General features: G+C 46.4%; 1 protein-coding gene across 1 annotated transcript in view; it reads right to left on the bottom strand.

Annotated features, from left to right (window-relative positions):
- Positions 1-19,533, bottom strand: part of LOC138481507 (pyrimidine-specific ribonucleoside hydrolase RihA-like) — a 295,952-nt gene that overhangs the window by 99,668 nt on the left and 176,751 nt on the right. The window contains exons 3-4 of the mRNA XM_069613694.1: positions 18,885-19,064; positions 9,427-9,538 (exon numbers count right to left, since the gene is read on the bottom strand). Coding sequence (XP_069469795.1) covers positions 9,427-9,538; positions 18,885-19,064 — 292 coding nt within the window. The remainder of the gene's footprint in view (positions 1-9,426; positions 9,539-18,884; positions 19,065-19,533) is intronic.

The raw sequence follows: 19,533 nt of genomic DNA, 5'->3' as shown, positions 1-19,533 counted from the left end.
CGATCCCAATTGGGCCACGTCGGCACGGTGCTCTTCGTGATGACGTGCGTGCTCCTCCTGGGAAGCACGCACGGCATCACGAATCACAGCCGTGCGCATCGCGACCCCAATCAGGATCTTCTCCATACGGCCAGGGGTCCCCTCATCCGCAGGTGGAGGGGAGTCAGATGACATGGACATCCCCTCTACCTGCGGACGGGCCTGGGACGGGGCATCCCTGCTGGTGCATGGTGGTGCACCCACAGGGTCAGGGACAGCGACATGCACAGGCCCCTCCACGGTGACCTGTGCTGCCTCCTGCCCCTGCCCCTGGACTGCACCACTTGCACCAGCAGGGATGCCCCCATCAGGCCCCATGTGCGCCTCAGTGGCGGCCTCCTCCTCCTCTGTGGAAACCACCAACCTGGATGGCTCCTCACCGTCTTCCGCCGTAGCAGGCCCCTGTGGGGGCTCACCCACCCCTTCCGCTGCAGCCGTGGGGGCATCCCCGCCGCCTTGCTCCACAGCGCCGTCTCCGCCCTCTTCTTCACTAGCCGCTGCGTAGAGGGAGACATAGAACACAAGCATCAGGGTACTGTACAATGGTCCCCTAGACAGGAAGCAATAGCAGATGAGTGCCACTGTCAAAGTACACTTCCATCATGTCCCCCCACAACACATGTGTCAGTCCAGGCAAAACACACACAGTGACAGTCATGGTGCATGCCATGGACATTTCCATACATGTCCAATGGACTCTCGAAACATACAATGTAATGCTACTCATATGCATCATGGGTCATGCCTATCACATGCACACACTTCACCTCAGTCACATCCATCTGGCCCCGTACACCCCAATCACAGTGGATACAAGGATGACTAGGCTGCATCAGTGAATCTGTACATTGTCACAGACATGTGTCATGCATCCATGGCATTCACAAGTCACAGACACGCAGGTCAGGCACACAGACATGGATACCATATATGTACCTGGCATCAGCACCCATCCCTCACCCCCACCCATGTCCAGGAACAGAGACTGCCATGCTCTCATGTGTACAATCTGCATAGGGCTCCCCACGTCGCATTTAAACACATGCAACGACCGTGCGGTTCACACATTGCTGATCGCACATGCATTACCATGATGTCCCTGCACACATACATGCGTACATGGCCTATGTCACACATACAGGCAGGTATCAGACAACCAGCACACTGCAACATGCCCTGTCTCACACAGCAATGCTTGGCCACTTACCGCTCAACTCCAGACGGGTCTCCCTCTCAAGGACCTGGGCGTGGAGCGCTGGGTGTACGCGTTCCAGGACCCTCATCTGGATGGAGCTCATGCGGCCCCGGCCCCCCTCCACGAGGCGCCGGGCCTTTATGAGGGTCCTGGACCTCAAGTCTTCCCAGCGCTTCTTGACCTTCTGGATGGTGCGGGTTGCCACCCCCTCCGCGTTGATGGCAACCACACAGTCGGCCCAGATCCTCTCCCGTCCTTCCTTGTTGGCGCGGGACGATCCGAAGAGGGCATCATACTGCCCCAGGACTTGCTCCACCAGGACACCAACTTCGGTGGCAGTGAAGCTGGTGCCCCTCTGCCCCTCTGGCTGGGGGTTGCCACTGGTGCCAGATGTGGATGTGCCCGACATGGCAACCCCAGGGGCAGGAGTGGGTGGGCAACTGGGTCCTGGGGCTGGGCTGTGGAGCGATGTTATCCGAGTCGGGAGTCTTCTGTTCCAGCAGGGGTGGACACAGCAACTGGACACCTGCAGATGGCTGATGTGCAGGCACCAAATGGCAGGGCACGGTGGCAGCAGGCAGGCAGGCAGGCAGCAGCAGATGGCACGTGGGAGGCTGCTCGGGGCACTGGGGGGCAGTAATTCGGCCTTCTGGGCAGGAGCGTGGTCTTCCGTGTGTTTTCGCGTGGCCAGCTTGATACGGAGTGATTTGGCACGTGAAAATCCTGCACGTCAGCGTGAAAATCGAGGAAAGGCCCTTAGCGCGTAAGCGCGTCAGCACGCGTACGCGATTTCATTGGACCAAAGGCCCTTACAGCGTAAGCGCGTCTGTGACGTTTTGCGCACGGGCGTTGCCCTGGCAGGGCTTGGAGATCCCGCGTGCCTTTATGTTCTGTACGTGCTTTTCGTGCGGTGCGTGTGTTTTCCATCCGTTGGGGTTCACACGCTATTACTTCACAGCGGGTGTTGGCTACGCGTTCTTCTACACGCAAGGCAGACGGTGAGTGGTACCCCGCTCCCCCAGGCCCGATCGCGTGAAAAAGTTCACGCGAACCCCTGAAATACACGTAGCCCGCTCCCCCAGGCCCGATCGCGTGAAAAAGTTCACGCGAACCCCTGATATACACGTAGCCCGCTCCCCCAGGCCCGATCGCGTGAAAAAGTTCACGCGAACCCCTGAAATACACGTAGCCCGCTCCCCCAGGCCCGATCGCGTGAAAAAGTTCACGCGAACCCCTGAAATACACGTAGCCCGCTCCCCCAGGCCCGATCGCGTGCATAACTTCACGCGAACCCCCGATATACACGTAGCCCGCTCCCCCAGGCCCAATCGCGTGCATAACTTCACGCGAACTCCCGATATTCACGTAGCCCGCTCCCCCAGGCCAGATCGCGTGTGTGACTTCCCGCGAAACCCCGGAATACACGTACCCCGCTCAATCGCGTGTGTGACTTCCCGCGCAACCCCGAAATACACATGCCCCGCTCGCACGATTGCTGTATGTTGCCACTTTTGTAATGCGCAGGGACGCTACCGCCTGCCTTCGTGTGGCGGACGTGTTTCGGCTTGTGCGTGTCGTTTGCTGTGCGTGGCTTTGCCCTATTCGATTCCATGAATACGTGTGGTTCGGGTGCGTGTGGGCGTTCCGTCTGCTTCCCTGCAGTACATCCCCAGTTACGCCCTTGTTTTCGCGAGTTGTTCCCCATTCCGCGCGTTACGCCCCGTGTTCCGCCCACTTTCTAGTGTATGCGCAGAGGTTGTGCGCTTTCACTGTGCGCGTCGCGCACGTCTTTCGGGATGTTGCAGTGACGTGTGCGCCATGCACGGGTTTGGCGCACATCCCGAGGTAAACACGCGCAGGGACTTCCATGAATCGCACGCGTGCGCGTGCGCCTGTTTTTTTCCGCTTGCGCCTGCTTGCGCGAAGATTTTCGGCGCACGTTTGTTCCATGAATCGGCCCCTAAGAGGCAAAGCAGCGGGAGGGAATAGCGACAGAGGGGCCTTATTTAAGAGCCCCGATGGTGGCCGCTGCAGCAGAGACGCTGTTTGCTTTGATGTATGGAGCAAAAAGGCACTGTATTACTAGCTGTAGATGGGCCAGCCGACACCAGTTTAGTAGGTATTTTCATCACTCTTGTGGGCTGAGCCAGCCATCCATCCATCCAATCCCGTAGGGTCACCCTCCTCACCTCCCCATTACCCATTTCCTTTGAAACAGTTGTTCCACCCTCTTGTCGTGATTGTGCCGGAGTAGAACTCTTAAGGAACTTCTTATTCTTACAATCATTAATTTGGGACTTCTGCTGGGGCAAGGAGCTTTTCTTGCACAGTTTGTATTTGCGCTTGGCAGACAGGGAGGCAATGGGGGAATGATTAAACATTGAAAGTTCAGCACAAACTGCCTCCAACACACTGCCTTCCGAGTCATCCAATACGTGAGCTGTTTCTTTGATGGAATTCCCCCTCAAGGCGACGACATAGCCCTTAACGCAGGGGGAACCAAGGTCAGAGATCTTGGTGCCAAATCAGCCAACGAACTTGGGGCAGAAGTAAATTTAGTGTATTGTAACAAGGCACTCTGGACTCTAATCGCCCCCTTTTCGACTACCCCAGGAATCCATGAAGGGCCAAATGTGATTGTCAGCCAGAATTTTTACCAAGCCCCCCTTTAAGTGCAGCTGTTCTTCTGCCATGTTTGCACATAATAGCAATAGAGTTTCAACCTCGGCTTCCAAAACTGCAGATGATGCTTCTCTGTGTATATTTATGTTATGTAGGTCGCCGGGGCATGGTTCTTTCAGAGTCACTGGGCCTCATTACGACCCTGGCGGTAAATTACCGCCAGGGCCGTGACTTTACCGCCATGGTGCTAACTACGTTAACGCCATGGCGGTAAGGGGATTTACCGCCCCATTCCGACCTTGGCGGGGCGGTAAATCCCCAATCCCCATTTACCCTTCCCCATTCCCATTTTTGCCCCATAGGGCATAATGGGAGTGGGGAAGGCGTTAATTACGCCACCGTAAATTACGGTGGCGTAATTAACACCAAGTTCCCTTACCGCCATGGTTTTTTACTCCCGCTAAAAGCAGGTGTAAAAACCGCCATGGCGGAAAGGGAACTCGTAATTGGCGGTAAGGGGTCGGCGCAGCTAACGCTGGCGCTAACCCCTTACTGCCAGGGTCGTAATGAGGCCCACTGAGTCCTCCTCATCGTCACTTTCTCCTGTAGAGGACTCTATGGTGGTTATGAATTGTTTTAAGTCGGGAGTGCAAGAAAGGCTTGAAGGCAAAACATCGTCATACACAGAGTCAGCTGGCGCCATCGAATTCCTTTGGATACCCTGGCCAAGTTTCAACAGCGACCCATCATTATCGATTGAGATGTTACCATAGATAGCTTCATGCTCTCTGTTGTCAGATGGTTTAGCCGAGGGAGCCATACTTGAGCAGGTCCGTAGGGGGAGGTACAGTTCCAAAGAAGGATTTTATTTTTGTTTGCGCAAGGTCCGCCTTCAGTGCTTCAAATTTGGAGGCTTTCTTATTATGTGATGCAGCACCTAGCAGACTCTTGCTAATTTGGGGACTATGGGCTTGCTTAGAGCGTGCCCCGGTATCACTGTGGAGCGTGGCCCGTTGGTCCTTATTTGCCCTGATTTGGAAGCACTATCGATACGTGGGTCTTAATTACACACATTTGAGCCATACGTTTGCAAAAATAGGGTCACAGTGGGGGATGGATTAACCGTTCAGATGCACTTCCAGTGCCAGTAAGAGAATAAAAGAGAAGAAAAAAGTAGGAAAAGAACAGAGAGAAGAGAAGGCGGGAACAGGAAACAAAGCTAAGACATAGGAAGCGATGGAGAGTACACCCAAAGAAGGAACTCAAGCCAGACTGCCACACACCACCCTGTCAGACTTGTTATTTTATAGGAAACCCGGCCTCCAGGTGTAATTATAAATGAGAGCCACTTCTCAGGATCTTCTCAGGCCACAAACAGTCATAAGGGCAAGAAGATGAATGATCAGGTCCACAATCAGGACGCTTAAAGCTTACTGCAAAAAACATTAAAGGCTAGTCGTCTTGTTCTCGGTCCCTTGGTCCCACGGCACCACAGACCACTTCGCTCCACTTCTGTGCGCGCTCCACGCCGGAAGCAAGATTATGTAGAGTAGTTGGGACCTTTGTTGCTGCTCCGTTCAGCCGCAGTGAAAATTAAAGGGACAGTGTTCCAAAAGCATATGCCGCCAGCAACGGGGAAACCCTACAAAGTCAGCCGCAAAAGTGCTCCAGCAGGTCAAAGCCAGGGTTGTCACCGGTACTACAGACCACTTCGCTCCACTTCCGTGCCTTTTCATATGGGGTATCTTCATTTGAGCTGCTCCTTCTTTCTTTCAAAATAGCATTTGGAAAATGGGCTCTCCCTCTATTATTAATGTGTTTCTTAAAACTGCAACTTTGTGCTGGTCATACGTTTCTTGCAACCACTAAGATTCCATATATACTTTGAAACCTTGCAGCCACTGCTGGCATGGTATTACTGGAGCAATTTAATATGGTAGGAAAACCCGGCAGCGCTGTTACTTGTTTTGCCTTATTTTCTCTCTCTCCTTTGCTTCCTGTTGTCTTTCTTTTCTATTTTCTCTCTCTCCCTTGCTTCCTGTTGTCTTTCTTTTCTATCTGTTTGTCCTTTTCTTCTTTGTCCTGTGGTTTTTCTTTTTGCCCTGCTTTACTTTATTCATGTATGTCGTTCTTGTGTTTTCATATCCCATTTGTGGCTTTGTAACCACCGAATGAGAAGACATAAAGCTTGTAGTAATGAGAGCTTTGTATTTTGTATACTTTATCTAAGACATGAAGTGCAGAGTTAACTTATAGGAGAGCAATACTGAGTCTACCAATTGCTTCTGTCTCACCACAAGCTCAGCATACCTCTCTGCCTGCCTACTCCAGATGACGTGTCTACGTTAAACTATGTGGTGTGGGCATCCGACATTCTCCGTCATAAGAGAAATACATCTCAAGACAGCTGAGGAAGGCTGTGGAGGTAATGCCTTATGCAAAGTTCACATTAGACAATATTAAGGGCAATAACTCTAGCTCAGCAGGTACCTTTTAATGTATTTATTTTTTTAACTGTGCATTTGCTCCTGAGTATGCGTTGTTTTAGTCCCCATTATGAAGTTCCAAAGGACTTAATTAGCCAATGGAAAAATGTATTCTGCAAGAAATGCCATCAGAGGTAACTGCTCCATTTCTGTGCCGGTAATACCTCCATGCATAAACTGGAGGTAATACCACCTTATGGGTTTGCAATGTATAATCAGGGGGACTGAAAAACAGATAATAGTTACATGATTTTTTATTTACCCACAAACTCGGAATGAAGCCCTGTGTTAATACAAATAATTACTAGACAGAATGAAGAACTAATGGTACAAACGACTAGATCTAGGAATTAGGGTTCAAATGGTGTAAAGGTTTAAATTCTTGCATCCCCTAACATTACATTGGGCCTCATTACGACCCAGGCGGTAAGTTACCGCCTGGGCCGTGACTTTACCACCATGGTGTAAACTACGTTTACACCATGGTGGTTGGCAGACTTACCGCCCCATTCCGACCTTGGCGGGGCGGTAAGTCCCCAATCCCCATTTACCCTTCCCCATTCCCATTTTTGCCCCATAGGGCATAATGGGAGTGGGGAAGGCGTTAATTACGCCACCGTAAATTACGGTGGCGTAATTAACTCCATGGTCCCTTAGCGCCATGGATTTTAACACCCGCTAAAATCGGGTGTTAAAACCTCCATGGCGCTAGGGGAACTCGGAATTGGCGGTAAGGGGTCGGCGCAGCTAACGCTGGCGTTAACCCCTTACCGCCAGGGTCGTAATGAGGCCCATTGACTAATAATACCATATAAGAAATGATTGCCTCAATGTTATCCAATGTACTTTTCTCCGGAGAGTTTAAGTTGAATCATAGGTCAACCTAAGAAAAGACAATGGATCCAGCCCTAAGAGGGTGAGAGGACCCTGCAGCAGGTGAATTCCAAGAGGAACTGGAGAAAACTTTGCCACATAGAAAGATTAGATGGAAGAGTTCCTGAGACCTAGAGATTGAGCCAGGTAACCTAGACTCCTAAGAAGAGGGGGCCACTTAGAGCGGACTGTCAGTATAAATCAGACAACAGAGATCTGGGAACCCCTAAATGTAAACCGTCTGGGGGTGTTAGTGATTTCCATGCAGTAGGCTCTAAATCGTTTCAGGGTTGGTGTATACTCAAAGTCGGTACCCTAGCTCTGCATTTAATAAGTGTTAAATGCTAGTTAGCCAACGCAAACCATTACAAACCTCTTGCTTCCTTTGCCTTCTATAGATCTCTTAATTCTGGTGTTTGTTCTTTAGAGCAGATTAACCTGTCTATCTTTTGTGCTGCTGGAATTAGATCTGTGTGGGGGTGGTGCTATTCTGGGGTAGAAGCCCATTGCATGTGCATTCAAGTCTAAATTACTTCCCATAGAACAGGTTATTTGGCCATCTTTGTTCTTATTAGAGGGGCTCCCACATTTTTGCATGTCTAACTTTTGCACTTTTTTGTCAGTAATTTCTTTTATTCCCCCTTATTTTCTTCTCTCTGGTTTTAGATATTTCAGAAGACAGACTTGGTTTACTTGAACACCCATGCATAACCATTAATTTGTCTTAGGATTGTTTAGAATTGCAAAAGAACGTTAAGGAGCCAATGAGGTGTTTTGACTTTCTTGTGCTTCTGGCTCTCTAAAAATTCCTGGCTATTATCTGAAGCCATAGAACGTGTGCAGGGGACGAGAGTTCCCTCCTTGGGAACGACTTCTGTTTGGTAGTTTTCTTGGTTGTTCCCAGGTGCACCCTGGGATTTGCAGTTCTGAAAAAGAAAAGAGATGACACTGGCCAAACAGGACAGAGATATATCATGCAATAGATGGCGATACTGGGCTTAACAGACATGGCACATGGGTGGGGGGGGCTATGTTCTGAGCCCACCCCCAACTTCCTCTCCTCGCCTCTGGGACAGGACTGCCCCATAGCCATATGGTCGCAGGTCAGGAGGTGTCCCAGGTCTTCCCTGACAATGTCAGGGCCCTGACCCTGTCACAAAAGGCTTGTTTCAATGTTTTTCGTAGAGTGGAAACAATGTTGGTTTACGTGGAGTAGGGTATTGTCTTTGATGTATTTCATTTGTTGGGAGGATGTACTTTTCTCTGTTATTTTGGCTGAGAAAGGGATATGGTATATGATGTGGTAATTCAGAGAGTTACTTCGGCCAGCAGCACCTGTTTCCTTCCATAAGGAAGTCATATCAACCAATATAAGAACTGCAGGTAGTTGTTACTTCAACTGAGAAGCACTAATGAAGTCCTTTAGAGGATGTACTCATGTGCACATCAGATATTTCGTTATGGTAACTAGTCTAGCATTGTTCTGTTCAGATGATGCCTTTAGATTTCTGGGGATTTAAATGAACTCATCCATCCTTCGATATCATTGCAAAACCTGACAGTGTTGTGCAAGCTTTTTTATATGAGCTAGTAGAACAGTTTGCTCTCTACTACCCTTTAATATTGTCCTGGATATTGCCATATTTGACCATTCACAGCACATATCTGCTTGCTATTTTTTGAAAACATAAGCAGCATGGCAAAGACAAAATATGTAACTCAATAGGATACTTTTGATGTTTTTTTAAAAATAAATAATTGTTTTTTCTATTGTCTTGGGCTTCTTCTTGTGAAATGACAAAGCAGCAGTTCATTTGGCATAAGGTAAAAAATACCAACAATTTCATAGGTTTCTTATGAGAATAAAGATTTGAAAATAACCTGAAAACTAATGTTTTTTTACACAACTCTCCATTGTCCACAAATGTGGACAAGGGGAAGTTGAAAGCCCCAAACAGAAACATGCCTTTCTATGAAAATATCATATGTAGCATGCCTTTCATTGTGCAAACTGTAATGGCATGTTCATCCATGATACACACAAGAGAAAAACCTTCCTTACTAAATTCAATTTCACAGATTGGCCGCGGTGGTGGCATGTACACATTCACAGTCATGCAGTGCCAGAATGAAACACTGAAGTCCTCTTCCAAACGCTGCTTTTGCTTGGTGCAACTCTTGGTAAACGCTTGCACTTTTATTAGTACTTACACTCCATGTTTCCTCCCATGATGTACAGGTTGTGAATTTTATTGGGAAATTCAGGGTCCATTCTCACAGCCATTGCCAGATTAGTCAGGGGAGCAGTAGCCACCAATGTAATCTAAAAAGAAACATGCAAAATCACACATTTAAAAACATGCATTGACTTGCACACACAGTTATAATACTCTTCAAATGTACTGTATTTTGAAACTTAAAGTCAACAATGGAACAATTGCAGCATTGAAAGTACTGTACTTATCTCAACCACTTTGCTAAAGCACCAGGCTAGATACTTATTTTTTAATGTATTTGTTTGTGAAAGCGTCTGAATACAATGTGTAGGGGGTGTACAGACACTCATTCCGGACCCTCATTGATAAGATTTATGAGGAGAGGGGGACAGTTGGTATAGGGATACCGATAAGTGGGGGTTCATGGGGCATACAAATTTACCATTGACTAATCCGGATACTACAATTGGGCACCTGGGTTAAAATTAATGTTATGGTCAAAATGTTCCTGTCCACAGTTCGAATGGGCATCTTGGGATGAAAGTAGGTTCATATGCTGTCAGGCTTGTATCAGTGCCAGGTTAGAACACATGCTAGGGAAGCGAGCAGCTCCAAGGGTTGCTGATTGGATCCTCCCACCAATGATATCCTCTTATTTATTATTATTCATTTTGTTTTCACCCATTATTAATAAAACATGTGTGTGCAATATAAACATACCTTTATTGATCTACAGGGTAAAGTACTTAATTAGACGCTAATGCCTCTAGTGGTGGGCTGTACCAGGTGTTAACAGACCTGACAAAGCCAGGTATTACCCAGTATGGCCTTCCAACTAAGCATTATTACCAGTAGCACCCAGGAAAACATCTGGGATGATAATGGATTTCTTTTCCTTAAAAAACACACAAAACCACACGTGCTATTCATTTCCCTGTAGGTGGTTGGCAAATGTATGAGTACAGAAGCAGTAGTAGATCAGAGGATGTGGTAGGTGGCAGACAAATTAAATCTTTTTTTTTTAAAGATTTGGGCAGAGGTGAGGTGGCAACAAGGGGGCACGGATGAGCAGCCAACAGCTTCCTTGGATTTCAGGCTTAGGCTGTTGGACTCAGCCCCATTCCAAGCAACCTGATTGGCTGCTCACCACCTACCAGGTGCTAATTAAGTAATAATGCCCTGGAGTGCAAGGTCATACCAGGTGGTAAAGACCCTCCAGCAATATCTACATGCCCAAATGAAGTGTAGGCTTTTACCAAGGGTGGCGAGCCATTGCCATGTGGTTCAGCTCACCATTCCAGGCATTATTGTCTAATTATAAGCCTGGGAAAAATATCTGCCAATTTATTTTTGTTTTTTTAAAAAGAAGGAAATGCATAAAGCCCACAAAGACTTTGTCCTTGGAAGAAAAAAACTACAAGCGAAATTGCCACCAAGAATGTTGGTAAGGGAGCCTTTTCCAAATGTCCATTGTGGCCAGTGGTGAAGGGAGTTGCGTGGAAGCAGGGGCATATCAACAGACAGCAGGTGGCAGATAAGTGTATATTGGTATTGTTTCGCAAGGTTTGCGTGGATGAGGAGTGGTCCCTTTAGTGGCGATTGTGAGGAGCAGCCAACAGCTTGGTCGGAAAACAGGCTTTTATAAATGGATTCAGCCAGCATTCTGAGTAATCTGATTGGCTGATAATTATCTCCCGGGTGTTAAAGGAATGGTTCGCCCAAAAAATTTTATTTCAAAAATAGATAGGCAATATAAAAAAAAACGATTGCCATTTTTTTTCGAAGTCCCTATGTAAAGTTTTGAGCAATTCATGCTCAAAAATTGAAAAAGCAAGCACATGGGCGCATCCATTTTGTGAAATGGATGCCCGTCTGTGCTGGCTTTTGCTTTTGCGGCACTAATGGTAAAAGCCAGACAGCTGCAGTAAACAAAAGCTACCACTGGGTGGCTTTTCCTTCATTGGTGCCGGGACTCGGAGGACGCAGACCGGAGACTACAGGCAGAAAAGCTGCAGCTGCATCTCGGTAAGTGCTATTTATTTATTTTTTTAAATAAGCACTAGCTGCGGTTTTTTTTTCTAAGTTTTCCGGGCTGGAGGAGCCCGGAAAACTTAGAAATAAAACCGCAGCTTTAAAAACGTACTTATGTTTGCGGTCGCTTTTGAAGCGACCGCAAACATAAATACAATGTTATTGTGTTTGAAAACGCAGGCTCCTCTGAGCCTGAGAAACTGAGAAAGAAAAACTGCAGTGTTTTCAAACACAACCGCGTTGTCTTTCTGCCTAAATCTGCTTTCCCATTTGGGGCTCTAAGGCTGGGAGCCCTAGAGCCCCAAATGGGAAAGCAGATTTAGGCAGAAACACTGCAGCATTTAGCATTTCCCATTTGGGGGTCTCGGGCCCCCCATGGGGAGCCCGAGAGCCCCAAATGGGAAATCAGATTTAGGCAGAAACACTGCGGCATGTAAACACAACCGTGTTGTGTTTCTGCCTGCCTTGGCTTTCACTTTGGGTCTCCGGTGCTCCCATGTGGGAGCACCGGAGACCCAAAGTGATAGCCACGGCAGGCAGAAACACAACACGGTTGTGTTTGAAAACGCTGCGGTTTTTCTTTCTGAGTTTCTCAGGCTCCTCCGAGCCGGAGGAGCCTGAGAAACTTAGAAAGAAAAACCGCAGCATTTTCAAAACAATAACGTTGTATTTATGTTTGCGGTCGCTTCAAAAGCTACCGCAAACATAAATACGTTTTTAAAGCTGCTCCTCCAGCCCGGAAAACTTAGAAAAAAAACACAGCTAGTGTTCATTTTTATTTAAAAAATAGCACTTACCGAGATGCAGCTGCAGCTTTTCTGCCTGTAGTCTCCGGTCCCCGTCCTCCGCGTACAGCACCAATGAATGAAAAGCCACCCTGTGGTAGCTTTTGTTTACTACAGCTGGCTGGCTTTTCCTTCATTAGTGCCACAAAAGCCAAAGCGAGCACAGCGGCGGGCATACATTTCACAAAATGGATGCCCCCATGTGCTATCTTTGAAATGAATTGCTCAAAATTTTACATAGGGACTTCAAAAAAAAAATGCCAATCGTTTTTTTTTTATATTGCCTATCTATTTTTGAAATAAAAATGTTTGGGCGAACCATTCCTTTAATACGCAGTCCAATAGTTTTGGAGCATGGTAGTAATCAAAGCCACACAGGTATTGCCATTTCGAATCACAGCAACATTTTAACTGCTCTCTTTTTAAGATCACCCACTAACCACCAAACCCCATACCTATTCCTTTCCCAATAATCCCAAATTATTTTTGCGGGATGAGAGCCCAAGTATTTTCTTTTAATTTTGGGACTTATAGTCCTGGATTTATGAGGAAAAAACCAGGAGTACTATTAGTTACTGGACCAGCACCTACAGAATAGAACGAGGCGGGTTATATGAAATAAAAAAGAAAAAAAAAAAAAAGAATAGAACGAGGCATGTTGGCATGCAAGTGACTGTAAGTAAGTTGTAAGAAGATGCAAGGTCATTTCTGTTGACCCCAGTACAGTAACACCAGCAATATCTTTATTGTATTTATTTCTTTAACCCACAACCTGCTCTCACATGCCACCTGGCATAGCGTATCCCAATGCTGCTCATCGGTCTCCATTCCATAAATGTGACTTTGTGCTTGCGTTTGCAACCCAAGTAGGCAGGCATGGCTTCTGTGGGCGGTGCTAATCCACCCATTCAGGATAAACTGACAACACACTTAGCATGCTGTCACTGCAAAAGTAAAATGATGTACATGGTAGAACATCTAGCGATGTGACATTGGCACTTGTAGTACTTAAAAGTGAGAGATTCCAAAGTGACACCATTACTACAGGTTGAAGTATAAACACAGTAGTTTTAACACCCTATCTGCTGGCTGCACCAGTCTCTAAATGGAAGCAGAGCTCTGCAATGTATTCACTGGAAAAACAAACAGCTGTCGCAGAAGGAGGGATCAACAGAAGACTTGAGACTCATGTAAGGTTTCAGCAAAATGTTCTTGAGTCCAAAACACGGGGTTGGAGTAAGGTTAGACATAAACACGCATGTGTCTCCTTAAAAGAGTCTGAGGGTGTAAATAAAACACAATAAGAGGAAAGTGTGTGAGTACTTATATCGATCTAAGGTAGGACCATGATCGTAAATTAAAGCTTCTACTGTAGAGCAATTTATGGTCAGGATAAGATATTCCTGAAAAGGTTGTAAAAAGTCACTGACAATTCTCTGAGTTTTGTGGATCCATAAACCCCTCAGTAAATGTCACTGGCCTACATTGGCCATACTTAGCTGTGGTCGCTTAGCACTGGTGAATTCATTTTTCTCGCCAGGGAACATTAGACCTCCTGGGCTGTGGTTGCTTGACTTACAGATGTCAGGCTGCCCCCTCAGCCAAAAGTGAGGCTGTTAGATTTCACACCTGCCTATGGTGGGCTTGATAGAGAACTAAACTGGCAATGGCTTTGGTACTTCCCGAGACATTGCCAGCTTAGTTCTCTATCAAGCCCACCATAGGCTCCCTTATGACCTGATGATTGGGTCCTTGTGTATCACTACACACACACGTTCTCAGTACCCATTCGGCTCGCCATGAGGCAAACCCTCTTTTATTTCCTGAGTTGGATTTGTGGCTATACCACCAGATCCTGTAATATTGCTCCTGGCTAACATAGGGGCATCATATTCTCTCCTAATGTCTCAGAAACAGGTATTATGTATAATCTTTGGTGAGCTTTCCAGTACCACCAGAATCTGAAGTATGGCTCCTGACTAGCCTGTGTCTTTATTTAGCTGTCTTTGGTGAATCTTGTTTTAGTGAGGGCAAGCCGCTAGGTACTGGGCTGACCCAGAGGCTAACTGATGCATCACCCACAGGATGGATGGAGCGAAATCCCACTGGCTGGCCACATTCACAGGAACACTGTATTCTGTCCTCAAGAACAAACCAGTGCAGCAAACACCTGGAACTTCAACTCCCAGAGTACATCACCTAGCGAGAAGCTAGTACAAGGACTGAAAACTACAACCAAGGATGAGCAGACTTGCTAGATCATAAACAGTCTGCTCAGAGATCATCAACCATGAGCTCCAGCACCCATGCCATTGGGGACCCTGCTTCCAGCAGAAGAGAAAGCGAAACACTGCAAAGCCACCATATTCAAGGAAGGACATTTCAAGAAGGCACTGCATGCTGCAGTCACTTTTGAACCCTTGTGGTTCCTATTAAAGCCTACCAGAACCCATTACCTCATAAACCAATCACGGACCCTAACTAATAATCATACAATAAGGGAAATTAATATTTCTGAAAGTAATAACCAATCCCATGGAGAGAGAGAAAAGCAACTGAACAATAACCAGTCAGAGCAATCTTTAGAAGGTACCCCACCACCTCATAAAATTGTAATAGGGGCTGGGAAAGGTCATTCAGAGCTTTGGACCTGGCAGAGATTATATACCTGCTGATGCTGCCATGCTAAAAGTGGAGTGTGCTGGAGAGAAGGAGACTGGAAGGACTACTACCTGATGGCAGGCAGTGCAAACTGGAGGGCTACTATGCATTCATAGCTATGCAGGAGGAATACTGCCCAGAAGGACTCGCAGGCCACTCTCAAGTCTTTGGGGGAGAATTGAAAAGCCATATCAAAAGGGTTTCCACTAACAACCCCTAGGTAAGGATTGAGACCAAGAACATAATATTGACTCCTTTAAAGGGCCCTGAATGAGGGGGCTGGGAATACCCATTCAAGCAGGAAATCCTGCAGAGCACTACGGTCAGGAAGCAGTCTATTGTGAATCCCGAAAGTCAAAATCCCACAGGTTACATGTTGTGAACCATGAAATACAAGGTCCAAGAAGAGACCTTTTGTGAATCTTGAAACCCAGGGTCCAGAAGTAGACCTGTTGTGATTCCTGAAACCCACCAAAGTCCAGGAAGGGACCTGTTATAAATCCAGAGAATCACAAAGTCCAGGAATTGCCTATTGAGACTATGTTATAAATGCCATATCATATCATATATCATATCATACTGAAAGATCTAAGTTCTAGCAGGGAGCTTTTGTGAGAAACCCGAAGTCCACTGATGGGTCCTGCTCTGAATCTCGAAAAGCACATGGTCTAGGAGATACCTGGTGTGACAGATGAGCAGCTTCAACGTCTAGGAAAGACCTCTTGCGTGTCCTAAAGATCTGACAGAAGGGAGAACCCTATGAGTGAATATTATACGGCCCCAGAGAGGCCTAGGAAGAGAACGCTCTGAAATGGAATGCCTGGGAGAGGTCCCAAGACATGTGCTGAAAGCAGACAATAAAGGAACCTCCAAACTGACGGAAAAAAGCTTCCCAGGAACAGTTGTTTGTTTTGCATTTAGTTAGCATAGGGCTGGACATTTGTAGCTAGGCATACTGCTCTTGTGTTGGCCAAACCTTGGAGCATTTTGTGTTGAATCATAGGGTAGCCTGGATACTAAGAACTCTTAACCCTGGGTTTGAAGATTTTCAGTTGGCCACATGGTTCAAACGTTTTATTTGTAGCCTAGGTTATCTCAAGGAGGGGCAAGGAATTGTAAAAATAGGTGTTGGAACATTTTGCTGGATTTTGAACAAGGGTATAGGACACCTGGACCAGACACCATTCCTTCATTATTTGTAGATTTCCCCCAGTAACCTATAGGCGGTTGCACATCCCAAATTCCAAGAAATCAGACGCTAAATGAAGACCTGTTCAATCACACTTTAAAATTGACATGTATCAATGGCTCAGGTTCCCAAACTTGCTCTCTGCTTCTATTGGGTCAGTTGGTTTTGACCTTACCATTCTTTTGGCCCATGTACACAAGACTATACTTTTCAGTAGCTCTATTAGCTTGCCTGCACTGTTGCTCTAGCCCCACTCATCTTTCTGTCTATCTCTAAGTACACCCTCAAGCCTTTGGTCCTCTTGGCTTGACCAGTTCTGGCAACTTAATTTGGCCTTCACTGTCCACCACCAACCTCCTTCTTCACCTCCCTGCTGCCTCTAATTACCTATTCTTCCCTCTCTCTCTCTCTCTCTCTCTCTCTCTTGCTCTCCTCCAACTTCCTCCTTGAACTCTGTCCCTTCTCCAACGCCTTCCTTTCCCTTCACATCTTTTCCTCCTTCTATCTCCTCATCTTGCCCTCCTCCAAGGCCTTCCTTTCCACTTTTCCTGCCTTCACCCTTCTCCCTCTTGGGCTTAGCATCCTTTAATGCCTTTATTTTACTTCTCCTTTCCCGTTTCTTCTCTCCCGTGGTCTTGCTATTCTCCTGCTCTTCCCTACACTTCCCCTTCCTACCAACATTGCTCTCCTCATTCTCTCTGCACATCTTCACGCTGCTAACACATCTTCAAACTCCCACACACTGTACTAGTCCCTGCCTTCTTTCAAACCCAGGCTCTGTCAGTAATTGGCACCTTGAGGTTTTCAATGGGGACACCTTTGATTGGTGAAAGCTTAGGATTGGCTGTGATTCATAGGCCACTCATTGGGCCCATGTGGTAATTTTAATGCCTGATTCCATAGGCCGAGTCTATAAAGCATGGGATCCGCCCTCTTAGAACGAGTTGGCTGTATCATTACGGTTGCCTGATTCCACCATGGTTCCCTCTAGCAAGACTGATCATCACTGGCTGTTTCTGTACTGCTGCTCAGAATCTTTCACAGTCCCTGCTGCATCTCCTGCATCATTCGTGAGCGCTGGGCAGATTTGCAGATACGACTGCCATCTAAACTTCACTTTTGTCGCTATTAAAGCTCTCTGTGTGCATGGATGACCTGACCGTAGAGGGTTGAAATGGGGGAGAGACCCTGGGCAATCCTCCGTATACCTCCTCCTGCATCAGAATCACAGAGCGTGTGACCTCCCCCAGGCCTCATCCCCCAGATTCCCTCTCGCTGCATTACCTGGCTTAAGGAATGACACTTCATCGCCTAGCTGAAGATTTCCTCTAGACTGGTGCTGGGTTGTTAATTTGCTACAGTACAAAATAAAACACCCAAGAAGGCGAGCGACCCCCAAAGTCAAGAAAGATTCAATTCCCCAATAAAGAATAAGATCCTCTTCATCCAGTAAGTTACTGTGCTCTGTAGTATGCCTCTTTCTTCTCTCTTCCCTTACTCTCTCCAATGTACGATTTTCAACATGGACTTTACTGCAAGCTTCCACAATAGACTAGGATCATCTATGAAAGTCAGCTGTATTTTTTTTTCATTTCTTTTCTAGCATTTTTGGTTTACAAAATTGAAAACCTTTTAGCTATTGCGTAAGTTCTTAATTAGCTTTTCACCTTCAAATCAAACATATAACTCAAAGCTTAAAAAATATCAGCAACATCAGATAAAATTAATCTGGATCTTTCATATATACAAATAAAAACGTATAAATCACACCCTGTATATGGGCCAATTAGGGGAAGTAGGCCAACTCGTTCACTATATGTCCATGATTAGTCTCACATCTGTGTAAGATATCTGAGTATCTCATTGATTATCGTTGATTGGCTTAGTTGCAATATTATCTCAGTTCACCATTGCTGGCAGCTCTTCAATTTTTTTAAAGGTGACCACTAAAAATGTAGTTAGCGCTAAATTAATATGCATACTTTCGCCCTCTAAAAGGATTCTCCACCAGGTTTCAATCTCTCTGGAATGATAAAGTTTCCATATTTCGCCTAGCTGTAATTGTCTTTGCTTTCTGAGGGCTGGGTATTCAAGGATCAAATGTATCAGGGTTTCTTTCACATTCGACTGCAAGCTTCAGGATGACATGTCTTGCAGTGACGTGCTTGCCGTGGCAGGTTAATACTGGCCAAGGGATGTGGAAGAGGTGTGTCTTCAGTGCTTTCCAGAACATTAGACAGGCAGTTTCCAATCTTAGAAACCGTGTAACATGTTTACTTGGTCACATCAAATACAAAGGCAATGGGGATCATTTTGGTTGTGCCCTCATAGCGCACGGAGCGGCCCACTTGCATACACTTACTTGTTAGCAGTCCTCTTTGATAGTTTTCATGTATGTGTGTGTATGTTCTGCACACAAAATGTAGCAGTTATGTATGCATGTGATGGCCCTGCACTGCAGACAAAATGTATACGAATCCCAATAATTTCCACCAGGTTTAGGCAGAAACCATGCGCAATTCCATGTAGATTTCAGCCTCTGCCCGCATTTAAATGTATGTGGTTAGAGATGCATTGGATTTTCTGCATGCAGTAGATGAGAGAAGCGGATACAATCATTACGCTCTAACTCCCTATCCTATGCAGAAAATACACAACCATCACATAGATCGTAATTGAAAATTACAATACATGCAGGATCAAAATGGCCGCCAATTAGATTCTAGATAATTGTTTGCATGGGGAAAGTGACAGAATGCAAAGTTGTGGTTGCTAAGCACTGCTCACCTGGCCAGAATGTTCAGTTGCAAGTCTAATCATTGCCTCTATGGCATGCTCTTTCTGCACACAATCTAATCCTGGGGCGTCTGGGTCAGGAACATCGCCCAAGCCATCTATGCCATGAAAATAGGAAGCAGTGCGCTGGTCTCCAAGCAATGAACACGAAGCTCCTCTAAACACAGGGATCTGCAAGACAAAAGGAGGGAAATCTTTGCAGAAACGGACACACTCAACGAACAATAGCCACGTTAATGTCCATGTGCTCCTTTGTCATCAAGTCATACAGACCAATTGTGCAAAGTTCTAAACATTATCTAAAAGGAGACATAACAAATAAAACAGTGGAAGTCAAAGGTTGGGTATCATTAGATCAAGGATCAGAGGAGTGGAAGCCTCTGTAACAGCATGGACACACTCAATCCTGTGGGCCACTCTACGACCTGAGTACAATTCCCTGGACCATTAACACAGAGCAGCTCATTTTCAATTGAGCCGTAACTTCAAGGGAAGACGTAAAAGGCTTTGATAAGGCTTATACACCTTACATTGACGCCACAGCGGCTCATTTTCATTCATGTGTATGGCGTGGAGGAGGGGCAGAATGCAACTTGCATTTCCACCGCCTTCCTTCCTCTCCACCATGCAAATGCTCGCG

Source organism: Ambystoma mexicanum, chromosome 5p (assembly GCF_040938575.1).
Source record: "Ambystoma mexicanum isolate Mex_15411 chromosome 5p, UKY_AmexF1_1, whole genome shotgun sequence".
Lineage (NCBI taxonomy): Eukaryota > Metazoa > Chordata > Amphibia > Caudata > Ambystomatidae > Ambystoma > Ambystoma mexicanum.
The sequence above is the reverse complement of the archived record's forward strand: the minus strand, read 5'-3'. Positions and strand labels throughout refer to the sequence as shown.